Here is a 17,009-nt window from a genome sequence, read left to right as displayed (position 1 = left end):
TAGACTATTGTTAGTCTTGGTACCTGAAAGACTTTTTCATTACCCAGTAAAGCTGTTGCATTGTAACAGGGTAATTTGTATCCTGAATTAAGGTGATGTGCAGTTCTATACTCAGTACATGTTACTGCTCTGGTTGCATCACTGTTGTGGTTGTGCAGCTCAGGTGGCAGGTAGGAGTGAGTGTGGCCCATTGCTATGGCACAAAGTGGCTCTGTTATTTTGTCTGCTCCCTGTCTTCCTCATGCACCTGCTTGCCACCCTTGTACACCTCTGCCATGTGATGCCAGTAACTATGCTATCAGACCTTTCCCAGATGTGGCTGCTGGTTCTTGGACGTGCAGGTTCCAGCATTGTGAGCCCAAAGCAAGCCTCTTCTTCTTTTTTTTTTTTTTTAATAAATTAGTCCGTGGTATTCTGTTGTAACAGCAGAAAACAGAGTAAGCCTCATCCTGCACGTTTGCTATCTAGGATTTGATCAAAGTGCTCAGGCACTTCTCTCAGTCCCTTTATCTGCATTGCTGCTTTCTCATTCATTCGTGGCATGTTTTTAGGGTTGCACTGAAGGCTGTTTCTATAGCAGATGGAGTGCAAAGGTGATTCTACCCTTCCCAGAGCTGATATAAAGAAGGGGGTAGAAATGCAAAGTGCCTTCATCTTGTATTTGGCAGATCTGGGAAAGATGCTCAATTCAGTTGGAATCACAGGCTAGGCTTCAGCCGTTTTGTCTTTCAGATAGAGATTCCAACTTCCAGGATTAGGGCGTTAGCCCTTCACTGATGTTGACATCTACATAGGCCCTCACAGACAGCTGCCAGCAAAGGCAGACAAGATTGCTTTTAACGATTCTCTTCGAAAGCAGGGCGGGGTGTGGGGGGCTTCAAACGAGTTAGAAATTTTAAGCAAGTCCCTGGGAAATAAGGCACGCGATGTGTTCAGCACAGCATCTAGTAAAGAGTTAGATGAGGCTGACTCCTATGTGACTTCTTCAGAAGGCCCTCGCCACCCTGATTCTTCGTGTTTCCCAAGAGGGAGGGCTGGGAGTCCTTGCCCGGGCTGGATGAAGGATTAGCTCAGTGGCCCCTCCTGCAGACTACCTGTGATTTGGTTAGGTGATGACCCAATATCCAATGGATGCGCACCAAAAGAGGAGGAGACAAAAGGGCGAGGGTGTGGGCAGACAGAAAACCTCTCTCACCTCTTCCCAGGTCTGCTTCCAGTGCCTTTGCTCCAACCAGTGGGGCACAAAGTCCCCAGGGCTGCTGCTTGCAGGAGTGAACAAGGCTGGGTAGAGGATGCTGCTTCTGGGGTGCTTCCTTCTCTCTGGGACCCTGTTCTCAGACGCCGCCAAAATCCTGACCGTGTCCACACTGGGTGAGTGAGTGATGCAAAAATCGACGCTGGGAGATCCGGGGTTCGCGCGCTGTCAGGGCTCAAATAATCAACGCGGGACCAGGGATCACCCAGGAGGCTGGTGTCCAGGGTGGTAGATGGAGGAGGAGCTGGCCCAGATGTGGGACAAGGAGGATCTGCTTCCGCTGAAGTGGAGAAGCTAGTTTCGGAACAAACAGAGCTCTCTCCTTTGCCCTCTCTCTGTTCAGAACACACCCCTGGAACACGAACCAGACCCTGGCTGCCTTCCCGGAGGGCGCAGGCAGGATGTGCCCCAGCTCCTTCCAGGGAGGGAGCTGTGCGCAGTAGCCTGGGGTACAACCCGTGGGGGCTGTAATGCAGGATTCCTAAAGGGCACCAGAATTAGGATGGAGTGCGACAGGTCTTAGCACATAGTGTGCCTCCATTCCTAGCAAACCCTGAGAACCAGTGGGGCTGAAATCCCTGCTCTTAACCTGGCGGCTGGAAGTCTTTGAAGCATGTGGTGCTTCACTTTTATCTTTTTTACTTTGGGCCCAAAGTGAACAGAAATTAAGGAGGAAAATATGGCAGGAGAAAGGGGTCTTTCTAGGATGAGCATCTGTTCAAACTCATTGATCGGATCACGTGTAGGGAGTTTAGAGCTGGAAGGAAACATAGATTATTTCATCTAGTCCTCACTTGGATTTTTGTAAGAGGAAATGGGGAGGATCAAAGAATACAGCTTCTCTTTTCAAGAGCACAGCAACCTGATGGTGATGCACCCATTTGTTCAGGATTGCTCATCTCTGGACAGCTTATCCCAGGACTATCCGCACACCTTCCACGCTTCCACCCTTCTTAGTGAGAATTTTTTTAAATTATTTTTTAAATCAGAAGTTTAAATTAGAATATTTTTAATTAGTCTCGCTCTCTTTCCCCCTCTTTCTCCTCTCTGTGAATCTACATTTCAAATAAAAACAAATATTTTTTTAAAAAAGAAACTATGTAATTTCACTTGAAACCTATATACATTTTTGCTTCTGAATATTAGTAGCTATAAGTGAGAGAGTTTCCATGCTTGCTGAGCTGGTGTGGTTTCTGACTTTCTGGAATCCTGTTCCAGAATGCACCTGACTCACCCAGACCCATAGTGAATGGCTGCCTCTGGGGCATCCTGCATCAGTAAGAATGCAGAGGGCTTGGACTTAGCGAGCTCTTGTTGCTTTCAGCTGTGCATGTCTGGGTGGTGTAAATATTGAGTCCTTCCCAGGGCTGTGTACTGCTTCTCTAGCTCTCCTCCCATGCATCCCCAAACACTGGGCATTGCCTTGCACTTTTCCATCGTTTTCTTTGCTGCCAAGTCCCTCCGGTTCAAGCAGATGCTTGGCGGGGGAACACGGTGTGAGAGGAAGCATTGTTGCGCTGGCACTCACACGTCACCTGTAGACTGGGTTTCTCCTTCCTTAGCATCTCCATGCTGTCCTAGGAGCAGCTGTTTCGGCTGGGATGGAGTACCTCACCTCAGGAACCCCACGTAGTCCCAACTTGCTCTCACAGCTGTTTCTTGGATTCACTTTCTAGTTTCCACATTCCCATTTCCTACAGTAGCATCAATTTCAGATGAGAAAGAGTTCAGAAATCGCTTTCATTAGTTGATCATTAGGAATCCTTCAGAAGCACAGGTCTGACATTGCACCTAATCTCCCTCCGCTATGTGGTTCCTTCTTTAGCTTGTGGCTGTTTCCCTAAGGCCTAGAGAAAATACAGCATGTTCCTTAGCATGGAGACCCTCTCAGGGGTAAGCACAGGGAAACTCATCTCCCTGACATGGAGACTGGGAGCCTCTAGTGGGAAGCTCTGAGAAAGGCCTGCCATAGATGAAGAGTTTGGACACTTGGGCTTTGCTATCTGGGGGTTACTCAGAGGGAGACGGAGATACAGACAAAACTTCTCTTCTTCCTTTCCTCTCCACCAGCTCTAACTTCCTGCTCCCCAAACCCTTTTTCCTGAATGCATCATGCAACCAATCAAACCTTCTACTGTCATCTTAATGAACCTGACGTTGCACTTGGCTCCTAGGTGGAAGCCATTACCTCTTGGTGGCCCGGGTGTCCCAGATTCTCCAAGATCACGGCCATAATGTCACCATGCTTCATCAGGGAGGAAACTCTTTGATGGCAGGTATATTTTCTCACTAATTGCTGATTTTTGTTACTCTAGGCAAAGAACAAAATGCATTGTAGAAGAAAAAACTTAGCAAAATATTTTCAAAGATCAAGTCAGACTCAAAAGATACAAAACTTGTATTGTGTGGATGTGTGTGTGTGTATGCGTGTGTGTGTGTGTGTGTATGTGTGTGTAAGTGTGGAAAAATGTCCATTTCTGTTGACCAGGACTCTACACTCCATATTCCCATATTTTTTCTTCCTTATCTGGATTTCGACGCCGTTTGAAACAGCCTCCACAGGTTATTAGATTATTTTGATAAATGTCACTGTATAATATGGCTTGAAAGTATGTGAAGCAGAAATATTCAGCCAAATTTAACAATTTTTATCTGTGAAAAATCACCTTTTCTCTATTTATCATAGGTTGTTTCTTCATTTAATGATAGCTATCAAAAAAGATGTCTGAAGGAGCCCCTGTTTTTGCAGCTAAGGTATCACTGAGGTGATTTTTATTTTTGAAAAATGAGTGACTACGAGTGGGTGTGTGTATGGTGATGTTGGATGTTGTTAACTGATTCATTGAATCCGGAGAGCTTCAGCTAAAACATAACTCCTAAATAACATCAACTCTTCTCTGCTGACAGATAAGGAAATTATTTCAGTCAGGCGATCAAAAGGGCGTGTTTGAGGAGAACTGACAGGATAATGACAGCGCTGGGAAATGTAGACCTGTTCACTTTAGGGTTATTCAGCATGAAATGTTGTGCTGTATTTGATTAAAACGTTTTCCCCAATCAAGCGTGTGTGGGACAGACATGAGATGCTGTTATTACAATGGGGCGCGAGATTCCCACATCGCATATTGGAGTGCTTGAGTCTGAGTCTTGACTGTGTCTTCCATTCCAGCTTCCTGACTGGTTCCTTGCCACCCACATTTGAAGCCTGGCTGAGCTCTGGGCTCCTGCAGGCAGCCTGGCTTAGCCCTGGCTGTTGTGGCTCTTTGAGGAGTTAGTCAGTAGATAAAAATTCATTTCAAATTAACTGCCTTTTTAATAAAGTTAAAAAAATTGCAAATCATGCATCTTTGAAAAAGAACATATTGAGAGATACTATAAAATTAGGCAGGTGACTTTTAGCCTCTTGTTTAGGCGCTAACAATACTTTTCTGTAGAAATTTTTCATTTAGTTAAAAAATATGCTAAGGTAAACTCTACATAACATACTCCCCTTTAAACCAGTTTATAGAATTTAACGACTTTAAGGACATTCATATTGTTGCACCACGATCACTATCACCCATCTCTTCATCACAGACTAATCATTTAATCTACCATGAAATGATAAATGCCTGGGTCCAGCGTGATAGACAAGTGGCTAAAGTCCTTGCCTTGCATGCACTGGGATCCCATATGGGTGCTGATTCTAATCTCAGCAGCCCTGCTTCCCATCCAACTTTCTGCTTGTGACCTGGGACAGCAGTTGAGGATGCTCAACGCCTTGGGACCCTGCACCTGAATGGGAGACCTAGAAGAAGCTTTTGGCTCTTGGCTTTGGATTGGCTCAGCTCTGGCCATTGTGGCCACTTGGGGAGTGAATCAGTAGACGGAAGATCTTCCTGTCCATCTCTCCTCCTCTCAGTATGTTTGACTTTCCAACAAAAAATATTTTAAAAATAGTAAATGCTGAAATACAGTTCATTAAAAAAAATAAGAATAACTGCCTATTAGCCTTACCCCTACCTGCTGGAAACCATATTTTAAAAACTTTTAAAATTTGACAGTTTTAGGGAGCTTATATAAGTAAAAGACATTTGTCTTTTTGTGTCTGACTTATTTCAGCTACTGTAATGTCTTCAAAGTTCAACCATAAGTTAGTAGGTATTTGATTCTTTCCTTCTGCAGGCTGAATAATATTCCACTTGAATTTTATATAGTATTCTGTGAAATCATTCACAGATATTTGGGCTACTTATGTATTTTTATTACTGTGAATAGTACTGCTATGAACACTGGCATATAAATATTTTTTGAGTCCCAGCCAGTACCATTGTAATTGCCTGCTAGGTTAGTTTCCATATCCTCATTGAACATCAGTGAAATCTCTTTGAATCTATGTAGTATACTACTTTTTAATGCCATTTTAAAAAGATTCATTTATTTGTATTTGAAAGGCAGAATTAGAGAGAGAGATAGAGAGATGGGTGGAGAGATCTTTCATCTGCTGGTCCACTCCCCAAATGCCTGCAACAGCTGGAGCTGACCAATCTTAATTCAGGATCCTGGAGCCTCTTTCAGGCCTCCCATGTGGGTGCACAGGCCCAAGAATTTGAGTCATCTTCTGCTGATTTCCCAGGCATTAGCAGGAAGCTGGATCAAAAGTGAAGTAGCAGGACTTGAACTGTTGCAAATATGGAATCTCAACACAGCAGATAGAGGATTAGCTTGATAGAATACCGCGCTGGCCCCGATATAAGTCTCTTATAATTTTCTAATTATGATTGGACTATATGAAATTACAATTTTAAATTAAAATTAATTTGGTAGCGACTGGGAATTTTGAGACACTACTGAAAGATGCAGATTTTCCATTCTTTACAACAAATACATTCAAGCTAAAATCCATAAACAATTTCAGGAAATTCATATTCTTCCTATCATTTTGTCCTAGTTTTAGGAGTTTTCAATATTCTCTTGTGGTGACTATCTCTGAGGCTTTGACACCGAACTTTCATTTTTTTCCTTTTATTAGCAGAGCTTGAATAGACATCTGCAAATAAGGAAAGCACATAATGGGGCTACTACTTCTGATGCGATTGCCAATTCAGTGTATAGAAATATTGGAACCATTCATTAATGAATGGTTGTGTACGTCCTCTGCATGTTGCTTATTTATTTATGACTTTAACCGGTGACATCAGGTGTTAAAGAAAATAGGGTCTAAAGTATAGTCGTGCCTTAATGAGGATGTGGAATCACAGTGGGGTGGCTTGTTTGGTGTGACAGACTGTGACAGACTATTAGAAATATGGATGCAAAGCACTATGTTGTGCAGACTCAGAAAGAAGTGAGAGATGTGGGAAGAGAACTTCGTTATTGTCCTAGAGACCACACAAATGATCATAAGTAGACTTTCAAGGGAAATGGATTTTATAGTTTTATAGGTTTCTTTTTTGTGTGCGAGTCTAGCAAAATATGAGAGAAAAAAAATAATTGAGATAGGAATTGTAGACAAAAAGAAACCAGAACTTCTTGACTTGGGAAGTTATAATTGCAAAAGATTATAAAATTATGGGATTTCATGCCAGGAAAGCACTGAATCTTTTTATCTTGGTTGTTCTGAACTTTTGCTAATGTTCCTGAAGGATTGAATGGTCACAGCCCTCAGCCACTCAAGAGTGAAAGATGAGCATGAAGCAGACTAAATGTGTCCTGGTTCCATGAACGTGTCTGAGTTCAGTGAGACAAAATGTTCATAGATAACGCAGCATGTGGAAGAGGGCTGGTGCTTACAGATAGGCAGTGAGGGGCCATGGATCCCAGTGTTCACTGGGAACCTGTACCCCCAGCTCAGAAAGCTACTTGAGGTACATGAACCCTCTACTGCTTGTGCTCCACTCACAGAGATGAAATTATCAAAAGTCAATGAGTATGAATTTTCATGACAACTAAGAAAATGCACAAGGTTTCTGAGAATCTTATGCTAACAGAAGTACTGTCAATTTTGATGGAAAGGAACAGGGGAGTAGATAGGAAATTCTGTCTATTGGAGATCAATGGGTGAACTATCAGCTGAAAACACCTGTTACTTTCTATGAGAAACAGAGGATGATGCTAAGAATGCAGCGGTGGGCCCAGAGGAGGTGGGAGCTGAATGCGAGAGGGTTATTCCAAGTTTTAAGTCAAAATCTGATGTTGGTTGTTGTTTGTTCAATATTTCTGAAGACTCATTGTTTTCTGTCCATTTTGTCCCAATTTTATTGTTCCCCTATTGACTCGTGGGAACAGAGAACTCTTTTATGATTTCATAGCATCACACAGAGAAAGAAATTTTACCTCTGGATGAATCATATCCAGATCTTCAAACATACTTGATTTTGATTATTTATTTGGTTGATGTAATTGGGACTTTTGAGTTGACAAAATTTAGATGAGATTTTTGCATTTTGAGTTACTAGTTTTATGATTTGAGAAACTGGAGTAAGTTGGATTGGAGCAAATGCTCTTTTTAATATTTGGAGCCCAGAGGGCAGTCAATGGTGGATGTGTGATACCTCCCTCTGAGATATCCATGTTCTAATTTCTGGACCCAATAAATATGTTATATTATACTGCAAAACAGACTTTTCAGGTATGACAAATGCAAAGATTTTGAGATGGGCAAATATTAGGGATTCTGTAGGTGGCTTGATGCCTTCGTAAGAGATTAAAAAAAAAGATTTATTTACTTTTTATTGGAAAGTCAAATTTACGGAGAGAAGGAGAGACAGAAACATATTCCATTCACTAATTCACTCTCCAAGTGGTGGTACTGACCAGAGCCAATCTGAAGCCAGGAGTCAGGAGCTTCTTCTGGGACTCCCACGTGGATGCAGAATCCCAAGGCTTTGAGCTGTCCTCTAGCTCACTTGGTTTTAATCTAATGAGATGCATTTTGGACTTCTGATCTCCAGATCTGGAAGATAGCACAAGGATATTGTATGAAGCCACTAAATTTATAGTAGTTTATTGCAGCAGAAATAGGAAACCAGGCAGACAAGGTGAGTGGTTTAGAAAACAACTGGATGAGAGAGAAGAGGTGGCTAAAGCTTATAGTGAAAGAGGCTCTGGGGAGCCCCATGGTAGTGCCTATAGTATTGCAGTTTGGACAGATTGGAGATCATTTTAATAGCAAGGGGTCCTATTAAAAGTGAACTGGGCTCTAAATTAGAAGCGTGATTGGGATTCACTAAAAACCTATATAGAGGAATGTGTTTTCTCTACAGTGCAATGTTTTGAATAGAGATCCAAAGTGTTAGACTTGTTACAAAAGCTGCAGGTGCAGAGGGGTTCAATACTTATTTCATCACAGGGTCAGGAATGGAGAGGCCTTAAGCTGAGCAGGTGATTTCTAGAGAATCTACTGAGAGTTTCTGGGACAATGGGGTATCCCTTTTGTGAACTCCTTTGTGAATGTCTGCCTTGAGTAAGTATGCCAGATGGATCTCCTCAGATAAGGACGTCCACATGGTTGCACTATATCTGTACCCCTCAAAAAAGCTGGAAACAGTCAAAACCTATCTTCCAATGAAAGTTTTAAATGAAACTTCCAAAACTTTAAATTGAATAAAACATCACAAATTATTGTTTTAGTAAATGCTGTCAGCTTATAAACCAGGGTAAATGAGAAAGCATCAAAAGATAAAAACAATACTTCAAAAGGTGTACATTTATATAATTATAAAATAATTAGGATGAAATATTGGTGTGGCTATGATGGTGCTACCATGTTTTATGGTATATTTAACATGTTTAGCCTTTTGGTGTCTTTTTAGGTTTTAAAGAAGAGGAAAAATCATACAAAGTTACCAGTTGGATTCCACCTCAAGATCATCAAAAGGAATTTAACAAGTGCTTTGATAACTTTATGGAAGAAGCACTGCATGGCAGGTAATTTTTTTTCATTCTTTGAACTAAAAAGTTACTGTTTTAACCAATGTTAATGGGCCGTAGCTACGTGGAAGCTACTGAAGTGAGGATCAGGGAATGAATGAACAGGTGGAGGGACAGATGATGCGTGAATGGAGTAGATGAACATCACACATAAAACCACCCAGCAGTTCTTACACACAGTTAAGTTCTCTCTTCAGCACAAGTTTGATGCCATTAATGCCAAAATACCAGGCGCAGCAAGGAACCCAGGAGGTCCATTACTCCAACAGGATAAAGATGGGAGTGGAGGCAGAGGCAGGGATGGAGAAGAGAGATAGAAGGGAAACATCTCCAGCCATGGTGGCAGGAGGGGGCTAAAAGGGAAAGGGGGCAAGATGAGTGAAGGTGGGGAGATAACTGGCTGGGAAGCCACAGCATGTGCAGAGGCAGAGAGGAGAAGGAAGTGGGTGGGAGGGCAGTGGTGAGTGAGCATTAAGGGATGGGCCGCCAGAGTTGGTGGGTGGACTTGTCAGGCAAGGTGCCACCAGGTCATAGCCAATTGGTGGGCAACCAGAACGGTGCAGATCCTGTGAGCCGTGGGAAGAAGAAGCAGGAAGTGTGCGGGGTCCAAGATGGCGAGATCTCATTAGTCTCCGGAGCGCTATTCCAGCCACTGCTCACAGTAGTCACTGGAAATTTTTTTGTACTCTTACTGTTCTTACATTGTGAGTATGCACATATTTCTGTGAAAATTAGGGAAATGATTCTTTCTGGCCCTTCTTTGCAACCCTTCACTTAGAATCTCCCAACACAGACACTAAGGTATCCCACGTTCTTCTTGTTAATACAGAGATCAAACCGTATATGATATGCATGACTGTCAATGTTTTATACCAAAACAATCTTAGCTTTGAATTCCATTTTTACATGAATGCTTTTAAGTACTTTTGATTTGTAAATGGAGAGAAAACTGAATTCACAGAATTTCTAGCCATGTAAACGTTTATTTTGTTGTAAATCAATCAGCCAAGTACACAATGAGATGTGATGCCATCTCCTTTATATTTATCTAGAATGGAAAGGAACACATAACTCCTTGATGTTAGAGGTGCCCATTCTGGCTGACCACCTCATCTCACCCCCTTGCTTTTCTTGAAAATTTTATTCACTTGTCACGGTGTGGTGAAGTCTAAAGAAAATAACCTACAACACACTGATGGCTGTGTCATCAAGCCTCTTCCACAGTAAACAAGGAAAACCACTACAAATGTAGTAAATGAGGGGAAAGCAGTGGCTCTCAGGACTCTGAGATTTGCTACACTGAGCAACCACTTTGAGGGCAGCAGGATCCTGACTCTGATGGTGGGCAGGGTCGGGATCAAGGAAAGGGGATGAGGGTTAGGAACATTATAGGGAGCAGAAATAACTGGGCAAGAGTGACCAAGGAAGAGGGTATTTGTGGGAAAATGATAGATCTGTAGGTTGTTGCTAGATGGCCTCTGGGTTATTTTCTTTAGAGGTCAAGATACTCTTGAGTGATACAAACCTAACATCTGCCATGGCCACCATTTATTTCTTTCAGAGGAACTTTCGAAAACTTGCTAAAATTAATGGAACAACTGGGGTTTCAGTGCAGTCATTTGCTTAGCAGAAGGGATATCCTGGAGTCTCTGAGGAGTGAGAACTTCGACCTGGTAGTCGTGGAGATCTTTGACTACTGTCCTCTTCTGGTGGCTGAGAAGCTTGGGAAGCCGTTTGTGTCTCTTCTAGCCTCCTCGTTTGGTGCCTTGGATTTTGGGCTTCCAAGTCCGCTGTCTTATGTGCCAGTGTTCAGTTCTTTGCTGACTGACCACATGAACTTCTGGGGCCGGGTGAAGAATTTCCTGACGTTTTTTGGTTTCTCCATGAAGCAACGAAAATTGCAGTCTATGTTCGATAACAGCATCAAGGAGCATTTCCATGAAGGCTCCAGGCCAATTCTGTCTCATCTTTTAGAGAAAGCAGAGCTCTGGTTTGTAAACTCTGACTTTGCCTTTGAATTTGCCCGGCCCCTGAATCCCAACACTGTTTATGTTGGAGGATTAATGGTGAAACCTATTAAGCCAGTACCACAAGTAAGTACAATTTTGTCTTCACTTTGGGCTTTGTGCAGAGGCTGTTCACTGTCACTTGCCAGAGGACCCCTGAGAATAGAGGGTTAGGCAGAGGCGACACTAGTGCCTGCTTTCTGGATTGTGCAAGTTAAGTCTTGCTTGAGATTGTTAAGTTTTGAGACCTTGAGATTGAGGCTTCCATACCAAGTACACCCTAGTACAGGCTCTTTGACCTCATCCAAGTCCTGCCCTCAGTTTTCATTTGCATTTTGTGTGATGATGCATACAGGAGTCATGTAGCAATGTCCATTACATGCCACAATGGTTAAGGAGACAGGTTATTCACAGTAAACTAGAGAACACTGGAGCAGGGAATTACCAGGGTAGAACCACCAGGGCCTGACAGCACAATCCGTGGGTGTTGTCTCCAGTGTCTCCTGTGTGTAGAGATGTGGTTCCTCAGTTCCATATGGACACCTCATTTGAATTGTTTTGGAGTAGGCTGCAATCAGTATCACTTGTGAACCTGACCTCGCTGATCTCCTTGGCCTCGGGATCAGGTTTTTTAACAGGGTTGGCTGCCCGTTATGTTATCAGCACTGGACTACTGTTATATACAAATGATGAGACACAATATTTTTGCTTATTGTAGGTTGGTGTGATCCGTTCCACTATCAGAAATAGAAGACAGACAGAGGTTCAGATGACGTGGATGGCTTTCTTGTTAGTGTTTCATTCAGAGCCAGGGAGAGCCAGGGATTATTCTGGATTTTTCAGGCACCACAGTTTCCTCCCCCAACTGAGGGAGAAGGAATTGGGAAATAATTTACGGTGATATGAACTTTGTGCGGAGGAGTGGACCTGGGAAAGAGGCTCTCAGATGGAGAGAGTAGGGTCCAGTGGAGGTAGGCATGAGACAGCCATGAGGTTAGTTCTCTGGGATTCTGGTTGACTTAGAGCAGTGAAAGATTCAGCTGTATAAATAAAGTCTGGTGGGATTATGAGAGGCCTTGCCTAATAGGTGGGTCTGAGGTACAAAGGTCCGTGACTGAGGTTACCATGGAATACGGAGGCAAACATACTAAATGGTGTAGCTTGTGTGAGGGCAGCAAGAGTTTTAACCCACTCTGTTTCCATTTCTTCTACGCCCCAGCGGTTTCTCCAGCTTCTCCATTTCAGCTTCTGGCAGAACCATTTCCTCTGTTGGGCTTTGATTTTCCACTGATAGTCGTTCCAATACTGCCACCTCTGCTCTGTCTTTGAAAAGTTCCCAGATGACCTTGACTCTCTGGAGAGAGAGGGATGGTCTGGACCTGGAACCAGGGTTTCAGAGAATGAAGAAGTTCTCAACATCACAATGGACATGAACCAAGTGCGAAGGACACTGAGCTGTACCAAGAGCTATACTACTGCCAGGACAGTGAGCACAAGTAATGGACAGGAAGGTGTATTTTTTTTTCTTTAGGATAAATGAAAGGATTTATTGCTGAGAATGGGCTTATGTAACTGTGTTAGTGCTTGGGTATTCTTGTAAGAATGTTATGTTTGCTTGTGATACTACTTGAAGTCTGATACTTGAAGTCTGCCCTACCTGATACACAGACACAGAGAGAAAACTAATATAAAGTGAGGGATAGCAAAGGTAGATTGAGATGCAGTGCATGAACTGGAACCCCCAAATAGTAGAAGAAAGACCAAATCCTCTTGTTGTCAACCTTAATGGCATGAGTGTCCTTCAGGAGTCTGGACTTCTCCCAGAGCCAAGCACTGACCCAGGAGTCAGGAAGTTTGAAGGACTCAGGGAAAGGAAAGCAGATGCAGAATTTGTTGCAGCCTTACACCAAAAACATGAATATATCAGTCACAATGGGTGTGAGTATGCCATTGTCTGCTCCTTCTATTTGTCTTTCACCTTAACTGATACAACATGCAAGACAATGAATTTTTGGCTAAACTACAGCACATTTGCCAAAAATTTAGGTATATTTTGAGCATAATATGACTTTCAGTTCATGACTGCCTCAGCTTTCACATACAACCTGTCACTCTTTATTGTCTGTTTTTAGGACTTGGAGAACTTCATTGCTAAGTTTGGGGACTCAGGCTTCATTCTTGTGGCCCTTGGGTCCATGGTGAGCACCTATGAGACCCAGGAAGTCCTTAAGGAGATGAACAGTGCCTTTGCCCAGCTCTCACAAGGGGTAATATGGAAATGTAAGCATTCACATTGGACCAAAGATGTCAAGTGGGCTCCCAATGTGAAAGTCATGGATTGGCTTCCTCAGAGTGACCTCCTAGGTAAGCACTGCCCAGATCTGTGGGTCTCAGTCTAAGAAAGGAAGAGCTCTCTATAGATAGACAAAAGGTTCCATAGGACAGAAAAGAATCAACACATTGGAGTTCTTAAGGAAACAGGCTACATCTCCAATGAATTCAAGGTGGATAAGTCAGAATCTGGAAACACTGAGGTATAGGAAAGTCTGGTCTCTGCTTTTAATGACTTCTTAAAATAACAAAACATATAATCGAGTCAGTGCAAATTTTGTGAGTGATACATAGTTTGTGTTGTCAACAAATGTGGCAGGAATTTAAAAACAGTTGGGAATTACTAGGCAGTGAGTAAAAGTGAGCTCAATGCAGACTGAGACTCAGGGAAAGAACAGCTATGAGAAAGTCAAAGAGAGGCACAGGGTGAACCTAGATGTGGATGGATCAGTAGAAGAGGCATGTGCCTTACTTAACACTGTTCTGTGAAATTCCCTGGACATGATGCTTAGTTGATTTCTAGTTGAGGCAAACATCACCAAACAAAGGCAAGGCCTGGAATTTTATATTTTGGAATGTACATTCTTGGACAAGCTAAGTCATTACTTAATGACTTTAACATACCTCTAGATTTCCTTGGTATTTTCTTATGTCTTCCTTACTGTGCATGATGTTCTGAAATTTCCCACGCTGTAATGTTACATCTTTTCCTTTGCTTTCCACAGCTCATCCTAGCATCCGTCTGTTTGTCACTCATGGTGGGCAGAACAGCATCATGGAGGCCATCCAGCATGCTGTGCCCATGGTGGGGATTCCTCTCTTTGGAGACCAGCCTGAAAACATTGTCAGAATAGAAGCTAAAAAGCTTGGTGTGTCTATTCAGTTGCATAACCTCAAGGCAGATACCTTGGCTTTTATGATGAAACAAGTCATTGGAGACAAGAGGTATGCCGCTTTCTGGAGTTGTGGTCCTGTAGATTGAACAAAGGCCTAAACCTGAAGGCATTGGGTGGGTGTGCTTCCCAAAAGAAAGTGAATTTGTCAAGTCAAGGAATGGGTATATGATGTTAACAGCTGCCTCACGCTCTCTGAGTAACACTGGAGCAATTTAGACTATCCACAAAAATGAGCAGTTAATGATTTTGGGTTAAATGAGGAAATAACAGAGGCTTAGTGATCTCTAAAGTAATTAATGGTTCATTCTGCACAGTGACCTCATGTAAAAAGAAAAACAACAACAACAAAAATAAGTGCATATTTTTTCCTGCGATGAATAAGAGCTGTAGGTTATTAGAGTTTCAAGGGCACCAGCCTGACTCGGTCCTGAAGGCTTAACAGTTTATCTAGTATGTAGGAGAAAACCTGGCCATTATAGTGGAATGCCTGGAAAATAGTCTATCACTCATTCCAGAGCAATTGTATATATTTGTAACTTCATCTGTGGTGGGTTTTTTTTTTTTCTAAAAGTAGTTCATTTTCAATTGCTACATAAAAATAATCACCTGAGACTGGGTACTTTATATAAAGAAAGGAGAATTCTTTAGCTCAAGGTGTTGGAGGCTGAAAAGCCAAGACCACATGACCTCATTGATTAGCCTTGCTGAGGGCCTCTGTGGCTGAGTCAGCTCGAGGCAGATGGCACCCCACAGGGCACACATGCAAGAAGAAGAAATTGTGTGGAGGGACAGGACGACAGAGGGACTGAGGAAGGGTCAGTAACAACTGCCCACTGGCCTCTCCTCTTAAAAGTCCCATGACCTGTTTATATTATCACACTTTGGACTAAGATCCCAACACATGAACTCTTGGGGAACACTCAAACAGCATCCAATAGAGAACCGTGAGCAAGTTTATAGTTTTCAGTGGCTTTTCAAAGGCCTGGACCAAAACTGGCACAAAATTAGTGCTCCAGGTACATGTACATGTGCATGAATAACTGTATCATATATAAATGACCTTCTTATTGTATATTATAAGCTACCTTGCAGTAGGCACTTGTCCTCATAAATTTAATCTTTTTTGTAGTTTAGTGTTTGTAGCATTAAGTGTGGATATTTGTGTGTAGGGATTATTGCTTATTTTTGAAAATGTACTTATCTAGAAGCTGGAGTTACACAGAAAAGGAAGAGAGAGAGAGAGAGAAAGAAAGAAAAAGATATTTCCTATCTGCTGATTTACTCCCCAAATGGTTGCAATGGCCACGGCTGGGCCAGGCCAATGCCAGGAATCAGGAACTTCTTATGGATTTCCCACATGGGTGCAGGGACCCAAGCACTTAGGCCATTTTTTGCTGCCCTGCCAGATGCATTATCAGGGAGCTAAATGGGAAGTGAAGCAGCCAGGACTTGAACTGGTGCATATGTGGATGCCATCACAAGTGACAGCTTAATACCAGCAAAGCCACAGCGCCAACTCCTGTTGTTGATTGTTAAAAGTGACTCTAGTAAACTATCGCAAAGCCAATGTTTCCTTATAACCCATTTATGAGAGTATCAGATAGAAAAAGAGAATCCCTCCTAGGTCTTGGAAGACCAAATGAGGAACAGCCCATCTCTGTTTCTGCCAACAGGTACAAGGCTGCAGCTGTGGCTGCCAGTGTCATCAGGCACTCCCACCCCCTGACGGCATCCCAGAGGCTGGTGGGCTGGATCGACCATATTCTCCAGACACACGGGGCAGCGCACCTCAAACCCTATGCCTCCCAGCAGCAGTGGCATGAGCACTACCTGCTTGACGTCTTCTTGTTCTTGCTGGGGTCCACTCTGGGCTCCGCTTGGCTTGCTGGCAAGCTGTTGAGCATGGTGGCCAAGTGGCTGCGTGGGGCCAAGAAGCTGAAAGAGATATGATGCCAGGTGCCAAGTTGGGGTGGAGGTTTCAGGCAGTTCCTGATTCCTTGGAGGAACTAGCACAAAGTACCCCTTGTGTCTCCTCTTTTTCTCCACCTGCTGGTGATCCTGCAACGGGCTCCTCACTTGTGTCTGCCTTGGTTTAGAAAACCTGTGCACAACACACAGGTTTCTTGACTTGATTCTTGTGACTCATCTCTCTAGACCCCCACCCATCCTCACCCAGACACAGAATTCACCAGCCACTTTGCCCTCTCCTCACTCTTCTCCAAGACATAGTACTTGGATAATGTCATCCTCCCTGTCACGATGACGTCTCATTCTCTGTCCTCTATTTTTTTTATCACTTTACATAAAAAAAATCATAACAGATATTTGGCATGTTTTTCCATTTGATACTTTGTTCTTGCTTCTTCTGTAAGTTTTTTCCAAAGCACAGGAGACCTTGCCTGCTCCCTTGCATTTCGTCTAGAACAGATCCTCTCAGCAAGGAAAGAAAAGGAATTGATTTGAAAACATGAGAAAGCCAGATCATCTCTTGCATTATAAAATAGGAAGCAAAGGTGCATATAAATGAAATTCTTTGAGGAAAAGATTTCATGATGCATCCCAAATGAAACACATGTTTTCTTAAAATTTAAACAAAATAAGGAAGAGACA

General features: G+C 42.9%; 1 protein-coding gene across 1 annotated transcript; it reads left to right on the top strand.

The window, feature by feature from the left end:
- Positions 1-1,112: 1,112 nt before the first annotated feature.
- Positions 1,113-16,715, top strand: LOC121154381 (UDP-glucuronosyltransferase 3A2-like). Its single transcript, XM_040977329.1, is given in 7 exon segments — positions 1,113-1,371; positions 3,430-3,531; positions 9,049-9,163; positions 10,728-11,259; positions 13,305-13,536; positions 14,229-14,448; positions 16,073-16,715. Coding segments are annotated over 7 exon segments (1,737 nt in total). The 3' UTR covers positions 16,350-16,715.
- The last annotated feature ends 294 nt before the right edge of the window (positions 16,716-17,009 follow it).

Source organism: Ochotona curzoniae, unplaced genomic scaffold, assembly GCF_017591425.1.
Source record: "Ochotona curzoniae isolate NIBS_2020 unplaced genomic scaffold, NIBS_Ocur_1.0 contig_2754, whole genome shotgun sequence".
Classification (NCBI taxonomy): domain Eukaryota; kingdom Metazoa; phylum Chordata; class Mammalia; order Lagomorpha; family Ochotonidae; genus Ochotona; species Ochotona curzoniae.
Note: the sequence above shows the minus strand (reverse complement) of the source record. Positions and strands in the feature narration are given on the sequence as shown.